The 15,816-nt window shown below is 36.4% G+C and overlaps 4 protein-coding genes across 5 annotated transcripts in view; 3 read left to right on the top strand and 1 right to left on the bottom strand.

Annotated features, from left to right (window-relative positions):
* Positions 1–15,816, bottom strand: part of LOC140047790 (KAT8 regulatory NSL complex subunit 3-like) — an 86,693-nt gene that overhangs the window by 12,324 nt on the left and 58,553 nt on the right. The window lies entirely within an intron of this gene.
* On the top strand, positions 1,637–7,273 carry LOC140046373 (uncharacterized). Of its 2 annotated transcripts, XM_072090995.1 has the most exons (14): positions 1,641–1,790; positions 1,885–1,920; positions 2,015–2,089; positions 2,271–2,345; positions 2,656–2,718; positions 2,828–2,896; positions 3,046–3,317; positions 3,468–3,728; positions 3,954–4,007; positions 4,193–4,251; positions 4,358–4,457; positions 4,572–4,636; positions 4,750–4,839; positions 5,280–7,273. In XM_072090995.1, the coding sequence occupies exons 1-14, from the start codon at positions 1,721–1,723 to the stop codon at positions 5,371–5,373; spliced, it is 1,383 nt and encodes a 460-aa protein (XP_071947096.1). In that variant the 5' UTR covers positions 1,641–1,720; the 3' UTR covers positions 5,374–7,273. The 2 variants fall into 2 exon arrangements, with proteins under 2 accessions (XP_071947097.1, XP_071947096.1); XM_072090996.1 differs by lacking the exon at positions 4,572–4,636 and having other exon boundaries at positions 1,637–1,790.
* On the top strand, positions 11,518–14,181 carry LOC140047791 (uncharacterized). The gene has a single exon (XM_072092825.1). It carries the CDS (start codon positions 11,518–11,520, stop codon positions 14,179–14,181), a length of 2,664 nt encoding a protein of 887 aa, XP_071948926.1.
* On the top strand, positions 14,391–15,347 carry LOC140047792 (uncharacterized). Its single transcript, XM_072092826.1, has one exon. The coding sequence runs from the start codon at positions 14,391–14,393 to the stop codon at positions 15,345–15,347; it is 957 nt and encodes a 318-aa protein (XP_071948927.1).

Genomic DNA, 15,816 nt, shown 5'->3' on the forward strand with positions numbered 1-15,816 from the left:
TACACAAACTGGGCTCCATATATTGGTGAGAAAACAAGAGCAAATAGGGCTACTAATTCAGAACACCGAAAGGTAATCCGAGAAACATCTCAACTTGAGGTCGACTGTCGTGAGACATCTGAGGAGCGGCTACTTGAAATGCTACATTCTCGTCATGTTAAAGTACGTATAGCTCAACTGGAATACAAATAGTGTAGTCGTACATCAACATAGTAACAACAAATTGAAAACTAGGCCTAATGCCTAATATTTCAGACAGTTTACATGTAGACCTATATTTCAATATTTAACAACAATATTTTTGTTTACAATAATTAAGGGGAGTCAGCTAAAACAGCTATGCAAAACGTGCGGCATACAGGCAACTGGCTCAAAACATGACATAGTTCTGAGAATACGCTCACATTCGAAGGATAGTGTGTTCAACAAGGTTTTTAGTAATGTCTGGGGTACTTCAGGTATGTTTTTATCAGTTTAAAAAATAAAATATTAGTAAGACTGAGTAATGGTAATGGATTCTGTAATAACACATAATTACTACCACTACTAATTAATACACTATTACAGTTTGATTATGAACATGAGAGATGTATAAGTAATTTAATACATTAATAATGAATTCTCCATTTTCATTTTAGGCAGTTGGCTTTCGGCAAGTTTCCCCCACAGAATTGTTTACGGCGTGAAGTTTTTAGTTCTTGCGGAGAGACCTAGGGATCACGTAGATTTGATAAAGTCCTTTGCAAAACAACCACCAGTTATTATATGCGACATGCCTCATATGGTTGCAAGACATGGTAACAAACGAACAAAAGGCGAAATGTTCAAACCACACGAAGGTCGTCTATTAGAACCAACAGAACAAAACATCAAAGCTGCAAGGGAGGGATGTGTGTCAGTACACCTGCCGTCACTGGATGATATGTATCCATCACTTACCACGTATTTAGAAAGTGTAGACGATAATGCCAGTCTTTGTCTTTATGACACGTTCCACCAGTCCAACACAAATAAAGATAGTGAAGTATTGCGTCGAGTTGGCATATGTCCACAACTAAAAGGCATGCTGAATACACAGGTTGCAGAGCAGTTACATAGGTCTAGAGTAAGGGACATACATTTTCTGAACAATATTTTTTTTTTTTTTTGTATTTTGTATTAATATTTGTCCTCAGTGAGGAAATTCGGATTAGGCCCTCCACGGACCCACGGCAGCCAGCAGTGCAGCGCCTACCAGATTAGGCAATGAGAGTAAAGCATCTTGCCTAAGGATGCAATTAGTATGGTACAGATAACCTCGAACCCATGCCTATCACATGCTAGTCGATATTACCATTACACCATCACTCTCCAGTATATACAGCACCCGCCACGATTTCTAGACGGTCTCCCATCCAGAACGCAACCGGGCCCAACCAATATGAAAGCATCTTCACATATTTTTGCCTTCTTTGGATATCTTGGATGGTCATAATGTATCATTGAACACGAAGAATATTGCAAATATGGAAAAAGTATTTGGAAAGAAGCTTATGATCGACCGATTCCATAAAGCAGTTGTCTCTCCAGTATATACAGCACCCGCCACGATTTCTAGACGGTCTCCCATCCAGAACGCAACCGGGCCCAACCAATATGAAAGCATCTTCACATATTTTTGCCTTCTTTGGATATCTTGGATGGTCATAATGTATCATTGAACACGAAGAATATTGCAAATATGGAAAAAGTATTTGGAAAGAAGCTTATGATCGACCGATTCCATAAAGCAGTTGTCGGTATGTCGACAGGTACGTACTTGTTCCAATTGTTTTAATATCCCAAATGTTATAATTTGTATGTATGTATATAATTGTTCTTTTCTCTTTTTTATTCTCTTTATAGACGTGCCTTTACCCGAAATTTCGGATGAAAGTAATGGTAAGTTGTACTAGAAATAGTTTTGGACACATCACAGTACAGTAGTAAAGAGTACCGTCATATCATTTTTAAATAATTGTGTTTTATTTTATAGAATCAGACGACTCTGACACAAATGACTATAAATCAATTGATAGTTGTTTCTTTATTCCAGTCGAAAACATAAATGGTACAGTAACGTTACAACTTATACTATTCGAGAAGTAATCATGTAGGCCAATAAGAACATTTACAATTCATGGTTCAATGTGATAAACATGTAACCTACAACATGAAAACCCCTAAACAACGAATATACTTTAAGATGAAACAGTACAGTATTTCCCACCATGTCATTTGAATTTTGTTAGATGATGTTGTTTCATTTGATGTTATGTCAGAAGAAGCCCATACATGTATGAATACTAATGCCAATCTGGAAGATAGTAAGTCAATAGTAATGAAATAAGGTCATATACATGGCTGCATTCGCCTGCTAAAATTTGAGTTAATGTTTACCGACCGACCGAGCGACCGACCAACCAAACGAACGACATAGCGAGCTGTAGATTCTCGTTTGCACGCGACTAAAATCGAAGTAGGTTACACAGAACACTCACAATAATTACTTACATATATCTTTGTAGATTAAAAAAATCTCAGTATTTTCAACAATGTATTTGCATATATAATAGATAAAAGGATATTTAAAAGTAATATTATGTTTTGTAAAGTTTATTATTCACACATTTGCAGGCACTGATGATTTAAAAAGCGAGATTGCACACATTTTAGTAGACCTCCATGCTTCAAGAGAAGGTAAAAATATTTTTAAAAAGTAATAAAATTGAGACTTATCGTTAGTTTAAATAACACAATTTTAAACGATTTATAGTTTTGGCATAACTAACTGTTCTTATTTTTAAAGGTCCTGATAAATCTGATGTCAGCAGATTGTTTTACTCACTCCCAGAAAAATGGACAGAAGAAATGAATGGTTTGTATCGCTTGTGTTTGTACAAAAACTTATAGTTAGTTTAAGACGAACGCATGACTATATAACAATGTATCATAAGCGACGCTAAAATACACATAGCCTACGTATACATTTTCATGAAGGTATTTATCTAATATTATTTATTTTAGCTTACGTTGCAGAATCTCTGGCATTGTTAGATGCCTTAAATGAAACAAGCAGAGCGTCTAAGCAAGAAGTAGAAAGAAACAATCTATTACAGAAAAAACTTTATGATGCCAGACTCAAAATATGTGACCCTCCAACCCCTGGTGATGGCAATTGTCTCTACCATGCCCTTGCACAAGAATCCAACATGCTTCTGCAATGGCATGGATTGACTCAGGCTGACATGAGGAATGCTCTGGCAGATTTTCTCGACGACCACAAGGAGGATTGGGAGGTGTGAAGTTATTATGTCATTTAAAAGTCCTTGTAATAGAATTATGATGAACTCTAAATAATCCTCTAAAGCACTATCTAACGTGTACAACAACAAAGGAATAATTGATTTTATGCCACTATACAATACGGCTTTTGTTTTTGTTTACAGGAAAGAGTGGCGCATGACTTAAATGACATGGAAATGACTTGGGATGCATATATTGAAGGAGTCCGAACGCAAGGTGTGTGGGGGGATCAGGTTGTACTAACGGCTGCAGCATGGATGTTACAGTCAAACATAAAGATCGTTTCATCAACAATGACAAGAACCATCGAACCACCTTGTATGGTAGGCACAGAGCTACCAACTATATATCTTGCATACATAGAAGGGCTGCACTATTCTGCTGCAGAACAAATACAACACACGGTAAGTCCTATAATAGTACCTAATAGGCCCAAACACATTTCGTAACAGCTAATGTTCGTTTTAATGTAATATTTGTAAAAATTCGGTACAGTAAAGCCCTCCGAAATTAGGACAATTTCTGTTGTTGTTTTCTGAACAATATTTGGAAGACAATGTTTTGGGTGCCAAAGGGGTCCCATTAAATAAATAATGTTATTACTGTAGTTAATTATTTATTTATTTCAGGAAGCGCACAGTGACAACCGGTGCGATGACACATCCGAATATATTAATGAACAGGTAAATTTGGTTACAAAGTGTAAAATAAATAAAACACCAACTCCTATCACCAACATCACACACAATATTTTCTGTAGGCCTAAGACCCATTTTCCCGGTTTAATCTACATTTTAAACCAATCATTACCCTGTTGAAAATCCTGTGTTGGTTCATATAACTGTTACACTTTCTAAATTATCTTTAGTTTGATGATATGTCGTCATACGTAATGACAGTTATGTCAGAGAATGTGCCCGAAGCAAAGTAAGTACAACCAATAAAAAAAGTAACTGAAATAATAAGGTTATGCACATATACTATACACATGTAACATAACATTGCAATCAGTAGCCTATTGTTTTTCTCTTAGGAAACGGCATATGGAATATTTTCAAAATACAGACAATGATAAATACCTGTACATTCAAAAGGACCGACTTGGGTTTGCTTCCAAATTCTTGGATGCTGACGTAAGTTACTTTGTACACACGCAATTTTAAAGAAAAACAGAAATATAAAATATAATGTATTGTGATGTGCTTTGCAGTAATGAAATAATCGTTAATAGTTTATTTTCTACGTAGGATTACTTTCATTTAGTAGAGCAAATGCTAAGAAAAATGACTTACTCCACATGGCAAGACCCAAGGTAAAAAATATATTCTGAAATGCAATTGGTGTCCAATCCTCATAACTTGTTACATAGGCCTATATACCCAATGATTAACTGTTATCCATCATATTTGTTTTAACCTTTAACAGAAAACCATACACAACAAAGGCGATCAGATGTATATACAATCTTCCCCCGTCAGCAACAAGGCTCAGCAATCATTGCAGAGAAGATGTTTTGTAAGTAAACTGATATTTTGACTCTAAAGGGTGTTGAAAGATGTGTTGGGTGGGGTGATGATGAGGGGATGCGTAGTGGAGGAAAGAGGTTCACGTCACTACTTCAAATTTATCTTGGATTGTTTTTATTTAAAAAAAAAAATGTACATTAGATAGAGTTTAACTCCATGATCAATTCGGAATCAACAGCAGATGTTGTTGTAATTTGTCAATAAGTCTCCATACACTCATAATGAAAAAAAAAACCCGTACAACGTCCCAAAAACGAATTGCGTACTTCAGTTATTTGCCCACCCTAATACCGTTCGACTCGCTTTAGCTTCGACGGGCCAGTCCTACCCTAAAATATACCGCCTCTACACTGTAACATTAAAGTACGGTACGGTATACAGAATATTATTAAATTGTTTTATATTTTTTTTTTAATTACATAACACTAGTTGCGGCAAAGGAAGCAATAATCTACCTAGTCCGCAAGAAATGCGGATTAAGCTACCAAGAAGCCGATGCGGAGTGTGTGGCCACGGAATTTAGTAAACGGAAAGTAATTCGGAATTTCAAGTCAAATTAAAACTACCCCATCGGGCACAGAACATCATTTCAACATCATGTTAACAGTGTATTCAAAACGATGATTCAATGTTGAAAATTATCTTTATAACTAACCGTTAACGTTTATTTATCAATGTTAATTTAACGTTTAAATCCAGTTGATTTTGGTTAAAATAATGTGTTTCAAAAAATTGAAAGTAGGTAGTGTTTTTTAACAATGTTTTCATCATTGAATAAAGGTTGTAAATGATGATGGCATGTTTTAACCCCATTACAGTATTACGTTTCTTTATCAATCTCATTTCAACGTACCTAGTCCGCAAGAAATGCGGATTAAGCTACCAAGAAGCCGATGCGGAGTGTGTGGCCACGGAATTTAGTAAACGGAAAGTAATTCGGAATTTCAAGTCAAATTAAAACTACCCCATCGGGCACAGAACATCATTTCAACATCATGTTAACAGTGTATTCAAAACGATGATTCAATGTTGAAAATTATCTTTATAACTAACCGTTAACGTTTATTTATCAATGTTAATTTAACGTTTAAATCCAGTTGATTTTGGTTAAAATAATGTGTTTCAAAAAATTGAAAGTAGGTAGTGTTTTTTAACAATGTTTTCATCATTGAATAAAGGTTGTAAATGATGATGGCATGTTTTAACCCCATTACAGTATTACGTTTCTTTATCAATCTCATTTCAACGTTAAGTTAACGTTAAAATCGAGTTGGCATTTTTGGTTAAAATGGCAACATTTCATCATTGAAAAAAAAGTTGAAATTATGTTTTCATGTTTTAACCCCATTTACGTTTCTCTATCAATCTCATTTCAACGACTATTTAACGTTAAAATCGAGCTGGTGGGTAAAATGGCAACATGATTTTAACAAATAACACGTTTGTTTATCAACTTTGTTTTAACGTTAATTCAACGTTGAAATCTAGTTGGCATTTTTGGTTAAAATGACAACATGTTTTCAACATTGATAAAGGTTAAAAATTAGATTGTGTTATAAACAAGTTAGTATGTTTTTTTATAAACTTTAATGTAACATTAAAATCCAGTTGGCATTTTTGGTTAAAATATATGACAACATGTTTTCAACATTGAATAAAAAGGTTGAACTTACATTGTGTTTTAACCCCATTATTACGTTTGTTTTTAAATCTTATTTCAACGTTAATTTAACGTTGAAATCCAGTTGACAATTTTGGTTGAAATGACAACATGTTTTCAACATTGGTTAACGTTTGAAATGATGCCGTATTTTCAATCAATACAATTAGGCCTACGTTTGTTTACTAATGTTATCTCAACGCTAATTCAACATTGAATTAATGATAAGATTTCTACCTTGGATTTAGTTGATTATTCTACAATCAACATTGATATTTTGGTTGATTTAAAATATTAAAAAGAACAGTAGATACAGGCATGAATATTTTCATAACCTAATTTATCAATTTTTACTAACTTAACCTTATTTTTGCTTGGAAATATCATTTGTCCATTCGTCTGCAAGCCTATCGTTTTACAGTATTACAAATGTCTTAATTAAATGCACTGTGTTGAAGCATGGAGGTATCTATTTTACCTCCGTGGTTGAAGGGTGCAGTATGCTTGAATTTACAGTTTGTCTGTAATAATTTCTGCTACAGTATTTTGTAGTATTCTGAAAGATATGCTACTTTAATTAGGGTGTATTTAAAACAATAATCATAATGACGGTTACATTGATTAAACATTAAATTATTACCCGAACTTTCTTTAAAAAAATACAAACAATAAGTCAATCTATCAATGGAATTTATAAATTATATCTTAAGTTTAGGAAGTATTTTTATGTTTTACATTGTAATGTTTAATGTCCTTTGGAAACTCAGCCTATAAAAAGCCTTTTTTTAGATTCGTACATCATTTTTAACAATTGGGATTTTTCTTGTGATCTGTTTTTTACTGTATGTTCTGTGAAACAATAAAAATGATATGAAAAATTAATATGATTTTGAAATTATGAAGATATACAGTAATTCGGTAAATAATGGCCAATGTAGTAGGCCTACACAGTAGTATAACACTACCGTAATATTTTTCGTATGCTGCGCAGGAGGCCCCTAGCTATGCTAGTTAATAATAGTTACATGCAAAGGATGGCCACCGGCGACGGTTTTCAGCCGTTCCTACGGACAATGCAGTTATTTTTTAGGCCTACGTTGTGTGATGTCTAGCATTAATTTGTTTTTTTAAGGTTGTTATAGTTTTATGTTATTTTTTAATGTATTTATCCGATTCTTTATGTGGAGATCTAAGAGTGAGATATGGTATAAACCGCCTGCAAGAAACAGGTTAGATTCACTGAATATTCTACTGATAAAAATATTGTATATAAAAACGGAACAGAAAAGATTCGATATACAAACCACCTTGGATTAATAATAATAATGGTCTATCAAACTGCCATTTGGATATGTCGACGCAACTCTAGGAAAAGTAACGCTTTAGTAACGCAATTTACTTACAGAAACAAAATACATATATTTTCCCTCTAAAAAATGGTATCGTCAGGAACGTGTTCCCCTCGCAGACATACCGCCTTGCAGACATTACAGAAACAAAGTACAAATATTTTTCCTTCTAAAAAAAATGGTATCGTCGAGAATGTGTTCCTCTGGCGGACATACCGCCTGGCAGACATACCGCATGGCAGACAGTCTGCAGCAGGATCTCTATCCCCGAATCAAAGATAGTGTACACTATCTTTGCCCGAATGCACGAAAACACCAACAATCCAAAATGTAAGAGCACCCTCTATCTATTCAACATTGCGCCACCACGTGTATCTAAACCAAAAGCCTACTTGCTAATTTTAATATTTCTATAATTTAGAAAACAATTAGATTTATCATATCACCTTTGATAATTATAATGTTAAATTTCAACTATCCAGATGCGAATTTTAGGTTGGGTTTTAAAAAAACTCGACTTCATAATATGCTTCAATTTCGAATATCTGCTTAAAACATATTTATTTATTTATTTATTCTGCCATAAACTTTTATTCACAACATATTAGTAGGCCTACAACACAATATATTGCATGAATTTTTTTTAAATATTGTTTTTTTTTTTAAATAGAGATATGTGACACTGTATTTGTCGAACATGTATGGTACCATATATTTACATATGCTTAATACGAAAAGATATTAAAATTCAGTGACTTATTTCTATTTTATATCACTGTGCTCCACTGGCTCCAAGTTGGGTCCACTTGAGCACAGTGTATTAACATACAAAAAGATATTTAAATTCCGTGAATTATTTCTATTTTATATCACTGTGCTCGCCTGGTGCCCAATTGGGTACACTTGAGTACATTGTATTAAAATACGAAAAGATATTACAATTCAGTGACTTATTTCTATTTTATATCACTGTGCTCCACTGACGCCAAATTGGGTCCACTTGAGCACAGTGTATTAAAATACAAAATGATATTAAAATTCAGTGACTTATTTCTATTTTATATCAATGTGCTCCACTGACTGGCGCCAAATTGGGTCCACTTGAGCACAGTGTATTAACATACGAAAAGATACTAAAATTAGTGACTTATTTCACTGGTGCTAAAAATTTGGTCCACTGAACCAGTTACCGTAGTACTATTTCTATTTCGGAAGTAAATAAAGGCATAAATGGCTGAGGTTGAGGTGCGACATAAATTCATCAAATGACAAATCAAAGAAAACAAAACTTAGGAAAGAAAGAAATCAAATCATAAAGAATATTCATACTGAACTTAATAAAGAAAAAGAAGACACACTAAGAGAAAAGATAGCTGACATTGAAAAATTCAAAGATGACTCAACAAGAATGTACCAAGCAGTAAAAAACCTAAAACTTAACGAAAATAAAAGACTTGTGGTAGAAACAGAGTTCGGTATAACAACAAACGAAGAAGAGCAGGTAGAAATAATTAGCAAATTCTTTGAAAACGTCTATCACAAATCACAAGAAAAACCTATAAACGAAAACATTAAACCTATTGAAATGAAGTCTCCCTTTACAAGTGATGAAGCTGCCAAAGCAGCGAAATGCTTAAAAAATAATAAAAGCCCAGGAAGTGACCAAGTATACTGTCATGACGTCATTTGTTTTCAATTTGTGATTTGCGTGCCAGTGCGCGTACAATACGCAGACTGAACGAAATCATATACATGGTATCGTGTGAGATATTCATGCAGTGTAATCATCTTTATTTGTTATTTGGAACCCTTTGGGTGAGTTTAATTAGAATCGTTTATTAATATGTTTAGCCAGGAGTCTGCAGGGGCAGTCTTTGAGTTGTGTATACCTTTGAAAATTAGATATTTCATTGTTGTTAAAGTTCATATATCTAGGCCTCACTTGACGTTATCACTTCGTTTAAGTCGAGTCGGCGTACGAGTGTCTACGTCTTTCTATTACTATAGAGGGGGTAGTCGTACTATTCTTTATTATCATATGTTTCGAAGTATTTGTTGACTACAGAACTATCTACTTAGTGTATTTTGTTTGTTCTTATAGACAACCCAACACAGTTGTTGAATAATAATAAATCTAATAAAGACAACATATTGCAACAACGTGTTCACCGATTCCACAACAGCTTCAACAACTAGTGAAATAATTACAATGGCAGACTTAAACAAACTGAAGCTTACCAGACGGAACAGCAAAGGTCAGTTAACAAGGACTCTGTCCATGATAGAATCACTACTTAAAGAAAATTGCAAACCAGATGTTTTAAAAACTTACATTATCAAGGCGGAGGAACAGTTCAGAAAAGTTGAGTTAAAACACTCTGAACTGATTGATGTAATTGAAGACCAGGGAGAATTTGAAACGGAAGAGAAATGGATGTCAGAATGTGAGATGGATTTCCTTCAAAAGTTGGTATGTGCAAAACGGGAGATTACCCTGCGCCACTCACAATCTACAGTCGATGTACCATTCTCAACTCCAACAACTCCTCTTCAAACATCAGCCTCAACGCAGCCTGCTGGTACGGTTGCCTCGCCGCCTGCATTCAGTTCACCTACACCTCGACCTGCTATGGCAAGGTCAACGCCTACCATGGCAAAGATGAAGTATCCTACATTTAATGGCAACATCCGGGATTACAAAAGATTTAAAGAATTATTTACACATTGTGCAACTAATCTAACTGAGATTGAATGTTTCTACCAGCTAACTGAATCTATGATTAACAGCAAAGAAAGAAACATGGTTAAAGGATGTATCGATGTGGCTAGAGCTTGGGAAGTGTTAGATGAACGCTACGGAGACAAAGACAGAGTGGTTGATAGTCTGTTGAAGGATCTAGAGAATTTAAAGTCCTATGAAAGTAAGGACAAGATCAACATTCCAGCCATGAGTCGTTTTGTCCAAACCCTTCAAACGTTTGAAACCAGAGCGGAAACCATTGGTTTATCTGGAGAATTGAACAGCAAAATCATGCTGAGCCAAATAAAACAGAAGTTACCAGAAGAACACAGAATAGCTTACTATAAAAGCGTTAGGGACAACGACACAAGTCATTTTCTCACTGGCTTGGTTAAATGGCTGTACAGCCAATTATTGTTACTTGAGAAAGCTATGCCCATGACTGAAACTGAATCATCTTCATCGTCAAAGAAGGCTTCAAATGCTGCTGTAGTGTCATCTGCAGAAGGATACAAGTCAGACTACAATAGAAATCCCAAGTGTGCACTGCATCCAACTGCGAATACTCATTTCTTAAATAGTTGTAACAAGTTTCGAAGTTTGTCTCAAAAGAAGAAATATGAAGTGATGAAAAAGAACAGAATCTGTTTTAGATGTGGTCACCACAATTGCTCTACTGGTAAACCTCCATATGATAAGAATTCCTGTCAATTTGCGGCACCTTGTGGAACTCCATCTTGTGGAAGTAACCTTCACTTTCCGGCTGTTTGTCCTGTCTTGTATGAAAGAAAGGATCAACCCAATCTTAATTGCAATGCTCAACCATTTCAACCAGCGGATTCAACCACAGTTGTTAAGCAGGCAGGCATGGTCACCCACAATGGAGAAAGTAAATTATAAGTGACTTTACCTACTGTTATGGGGTACCTGAGATGTGGCAAAACCCGCCGTCTAGTGCGTATCTTATTGGATGGTGGAAGCCAAGCGACACTTCTGAGATCGGGACTCATTCCACTTACTAATCAAGATGTTTATCAAAAACACGATCTGAGTCTGGTTGGTGGTAAGAAAATTACTAAGAAACTACGATTGCTGAATTGCTACATTGCAGACGTAAATGGTACATGGTCTTGTCCACTCACCGTCACAGAAATAGACGAACCCTGCGGAGATGCTCCTGTAGTATACAAAGAACAGCTTAAGCAATACAGTCATCTAAATGAAATTGATTTACAAGTTGCTCCATACCCAACTATTGATGTACTGCTTGGTGTCGATAACACACACTTAATGATTTGGGAAGAGTACCTCCGAGGTGAATGTATCAATGAACCTGTAGCCGTGAAATGTCCTTTTGGATGGTTTATCCAAGGAGGACAACTCACCACATCAGCACTCTTCAACTATGTTAATGTGTCTGCAGTTGGACCAATGGAAGATTTTCTTGGCATTGAGACAATGGGTTTAGAACCAAAGAAGTCCAAATGCTCTGAACATCTTACAAACCGCAAGGCAACGGAAGCAATTGATCAGAGTGTAAAACAACTGCCAAATGGAACTTATGAAATTAGATTGCCTTGGAAAAGGGCACCAAATGACCTTCCAGATAACTATGGGTATGCTGTGAAGAGACTGAAGAGCATAGAAAAGCAATTTGAGAATAGAAGCATAGAATGGGAAGTGTATTGCGAACAAATGAAAGATCAACTTAAAAGAGGTGTCTCTCGTCGAGTGACAGAAGCAGAGCTACAAAGAGATAGAGAGGCTGGAAAGAAGATGTGGTTTTTACCACACTTTGCCGTAACCAAAGAATCCAAAACAACACCTGTGAGAGTGGTATATGATGGGAAGGCAAGATTTCAAGGCCATTCTCTTAATGATTATTTATATAAAGGAGAAAATGTTAATACAGATCTTTTTGATGTTGCCTTACGATTCCGAGAAGACGAAGTTGGTATAATTGCTAACATTAGTAAGATGTTCCAGGCTATTAAAATCAGTTCTGATGATGCCCGCTTTCATCGATTTGTGTTCAGAGAGAATCCTAACCATCCAATTCAAGTGTACGAGTTGACGACTGTTACATTTGGTGACAAGCCATCACCAACTGCGGCTATTGTGACTTTGAGGCATATAGTATCTGAGCATGCACCCGGTGATAAACAATTAGAAAGAATTGTTACTGACCAGTTTTACATGGATGATTTGAATGAATCTGTTACTGATGCTAATGAGGCCGACAACTTAGAGTCTAAACTCATTGAGACTCTGAAGAAAGGAAACTTCAATATCAGGAAATGGCAATCCAACGTTAGGAATATGTGTGATGAATCAGAAGACGCCACTGCTGCAACAGCTTTGGGAACAAAGTGGGACCTTGTGAACGACACTCTAAAGGTCAAAGAGGTAAAACTAATTCAAGGTCTAACCCCAACTAAACGTAGCATTCTGAAACAAACCGCTTCTTACTATGACGTAATCGGTATGCTTTCCGGTGTCCTTGTCCGACCGAAAACACTGTTACAAAAACTGTGGCAACTAAACATTGATTGGGATACACCACTTAACCAGAGAGGTGAACTTTGTGCTATTCTCAGTGAAATCAATAAAGACCTTGAAAAAGCAAGTGACATAGAAATTCCAAGATGTCTTATTCCAGAGCCATTTAGAGGAAAAAGACCATTACCAAAAGTATCTCTGCATGGTGCAAGTGATGCTTCAGAAGATGCTATGGGTATCGGAGTTTGGCTAAGGTGGTCACATGAAGAGTCAACTGAAGCTTATTTGTCGTTTGTGTGCGCCCGAGCCAGACTCACACCACTTAAACAATCAAGCATCCCCATGAAAGAACTTCAAGCAATTCTGCTGCTTTCAAGGCTGATGCTCACTGTAAAGAATGCTTTGAGGTTTGACATAGTTTATTCAAAGATTTGGACAGACAGTATGACTGCCATCAGTTGGCTGAGAGGTCAATCTAAATCTTTCCGATCGTATGTTGCATACCGTGTAGGTGAGATCACTTCTGAATTTGACCCGATCAAAGATATTGCCTTTGTACAATCAGACCAGCACACTATAGATATTGTTTCAAGAGGAGGAAACATTGACGATATGAAGCAAGTCATCGATGGACCAGGGTTCCTACGATCACCACCAATCTCTTGGCCTAAAACTCCGACAAATGTTCAAGTAGCTCCTGAAGATGGAGAACAAAAGAAATTCCATGTCCGTAATGCTAATACACTAACACTCAAAATAAAGGCTATCCCTGAATTTGAAAGAATACTTGATCCCACCAAGTTTTCTAGTTGGCCAAAACTTAAGATGGTAACAGCAAGAGTTGTGTCCTTAAAGCAGTTACCAAAGAACCAATGGTTAAAGAAGTTAACTTCACAAATTTCTGAGTGGCCTTCACCACATGCATTGAAGGAAGCTGAGTTGCTTTGGATCCGACAGGGACAGGCTGAGATAAATTTCAATGATCACAACATCATGAAGCTAGATCCAGTCTTCGATGAGAAAGAAGGAGTGTACCGTGTTGGTGTGGATGGATTAAGAATGCACCACTGTCGTATGACATAAGACACCCTTACCTACTACCGAAGGGAAGCCATATCAGTTTACTGATTGTTCGGGATAGACACAGACACTCTTTACATGGGGACCACCTGAGAACCGCATCAGAGGTCAGAAAGAAGTTTTGGATTATTGGGGATACCAACATCTCAAAAACAGTTGTACGACAATGTACTATTTGTAGGAGACACAAAGGGAAGCCAATAGAGCAGGAGATGGCTGACCTACCAGACTTCCGAGTGAAACCATGCTCACCGCCATTTAGTTCCACACTCGTAGACTATCTGGGCCCAGTTAACGGTAAACTGAACAAAAATACCACCACAAAAGGATATTGTGCAGTTTTTACGTGTGCCGTAACTAGAGCTGTACACTTAACCTGTGTCCAAGATCTTATTACCCAAGCGTTCCTACAAGCAATGGAACGATTTGTAAGCATCAGAGGAGCACCATCTTTGTTGGTGAGTGACAATGGCACATGTTTCAGAGGGGCTGACAATACAATAAATGAGTTGAATTTGAGACTATACCAGACGAAGATACGAGAACAATGCCAACGTTATAATGTGCAGTGGCAATTTGGACCACCAGGTGAACCTCATCACCAAGGAGCTGTTTATCGCATGGTTCAAGAGGTGAAGAAAGGCATGAGACCGTTGGTGAAAGCTGATAGACTAACATTTGTTGAATGGGAGACGGTGTTCTGTCAGATATCTGGTCTTATCAATAGTCGACCTTTGACAGCCAAGTCATCATCGCCCCTGGATCACCCGCCAATAACTCCTAATCATTTCCTGATTAGAAGAGGTGATTTACAGTGTCCGGAAGTACCGTGTGAAGAATTCCATGGAAATTTGAGAAAACGGAGAGAAATTTGTAACTCTATGGTGAATGGTTTCTGGCACCGATGGATGGAGTGTATCCATAAGCTCTCACCAAGACTTAAATGGCAGAAATCAATAGAAAATGTAATGGAAGGTGACATAGTGCTTGTCATTGGTGAGAACAAGAAACGTGGTAGTTGGAAAATGGCAGAAATCAGTAAAGTTTATCCAGGGAAAGATGACCTTGTTAGGATTGTTGTCATAAGATTTGCAGATGGTATCAATGCTAAGAAACCAGTTACTAAGTTGATCATGCTAATGAAGAGCACCGAACGTTCAGACATGTAGTGATATGTGGATCAGATGATGTTCCTTGACCACTTTGATTGATGATTTAAAGTGTAATTGACATTTATGAACTTTTCATTGTTACATTTAAAGTTGTAGACTTACTTATTGTTACTAGTTGTGACCATCCGTCACTTTTTAGGGGGCTGGGATGTCATGACGTCAATTGTTTTCAATTTGTGAGTTGCGTGTCAGTGCGCGTACAATACGCAGGCTGAACGAAATCTTATACAATTTGGTATCGTGTGAGATATTCATGCAGTGTAATCATCTTTATTTGTTATTTGGAACCCTTTGGGTGAGTTTAATTAGAATCGTTTATTAATATGTTTAGCCAGGAGTCTGCAGGGGCAGTCTTTGAGTTGTGTATACCTTTAAAAATTAGATATTTTATTGTTGTTAAAGTTCATATATCTAGGCCTCACTTGACGTTATCACTTCGTTTAAGTCGAGTCGGCGTACGAGTGTC

This window comes from Antedon mediterranea, chromosome 4, assembly GCF_964355755.1.
Source record: "Antedon mediterranea chromosome 4, ecAntMedi1.1, whole genome shotgun sequence".
In the NCBI taxonomy this organism is placed as follows: domain Eukaryota; kingdom Metazoa; phylum Echinodermata; class Crinoidea; order Comatulida; family Antedonidae; genus Antedon; species Antedon mediterranea.

What these genes read in the sequence shown, in the direction of transcription:
- LOC140047791 (XM_072092825.1), top strand. Translation starts at nt 11,518, where the DNA reads ATGGGGTACCTGAGATGTGGCAAAACCCGCCGTCTAGTGCGTATCTTA.
- LOC140047792 (XM_072092826.1), top strand. Translation starts at nt 14,391, where the DNA reads ATGGCTGACCTACCAGACTTCCGAGTGAAACCATGCTCACCGCCATTT.
- LOC140046373 (XM_072090995.1), top strand. Translation starts at nt 1,721, where the DNA reads ATGGAAAAAGTATTTGGAAAGAAGCTTATGATCGACCGATTCCATAAA. An exon ending in AATTTCGGATGAAAGTAATG is followed by an intron (nt 1,921 to 2,014) that starts GTAAGTTGTACT and finishes TTTATTTTATAG; the next exon opens with AATCAGACGACTCTGACACA. An exon ending in TCCAGTCGAAAACATAAATG is followed by an intron (nt 2,090 to 2,270) that starts GTACAGTAACGT and finishes GAATTTTGTTAG; the next exon opens with ATGATGTTGTTTCATTTGAT.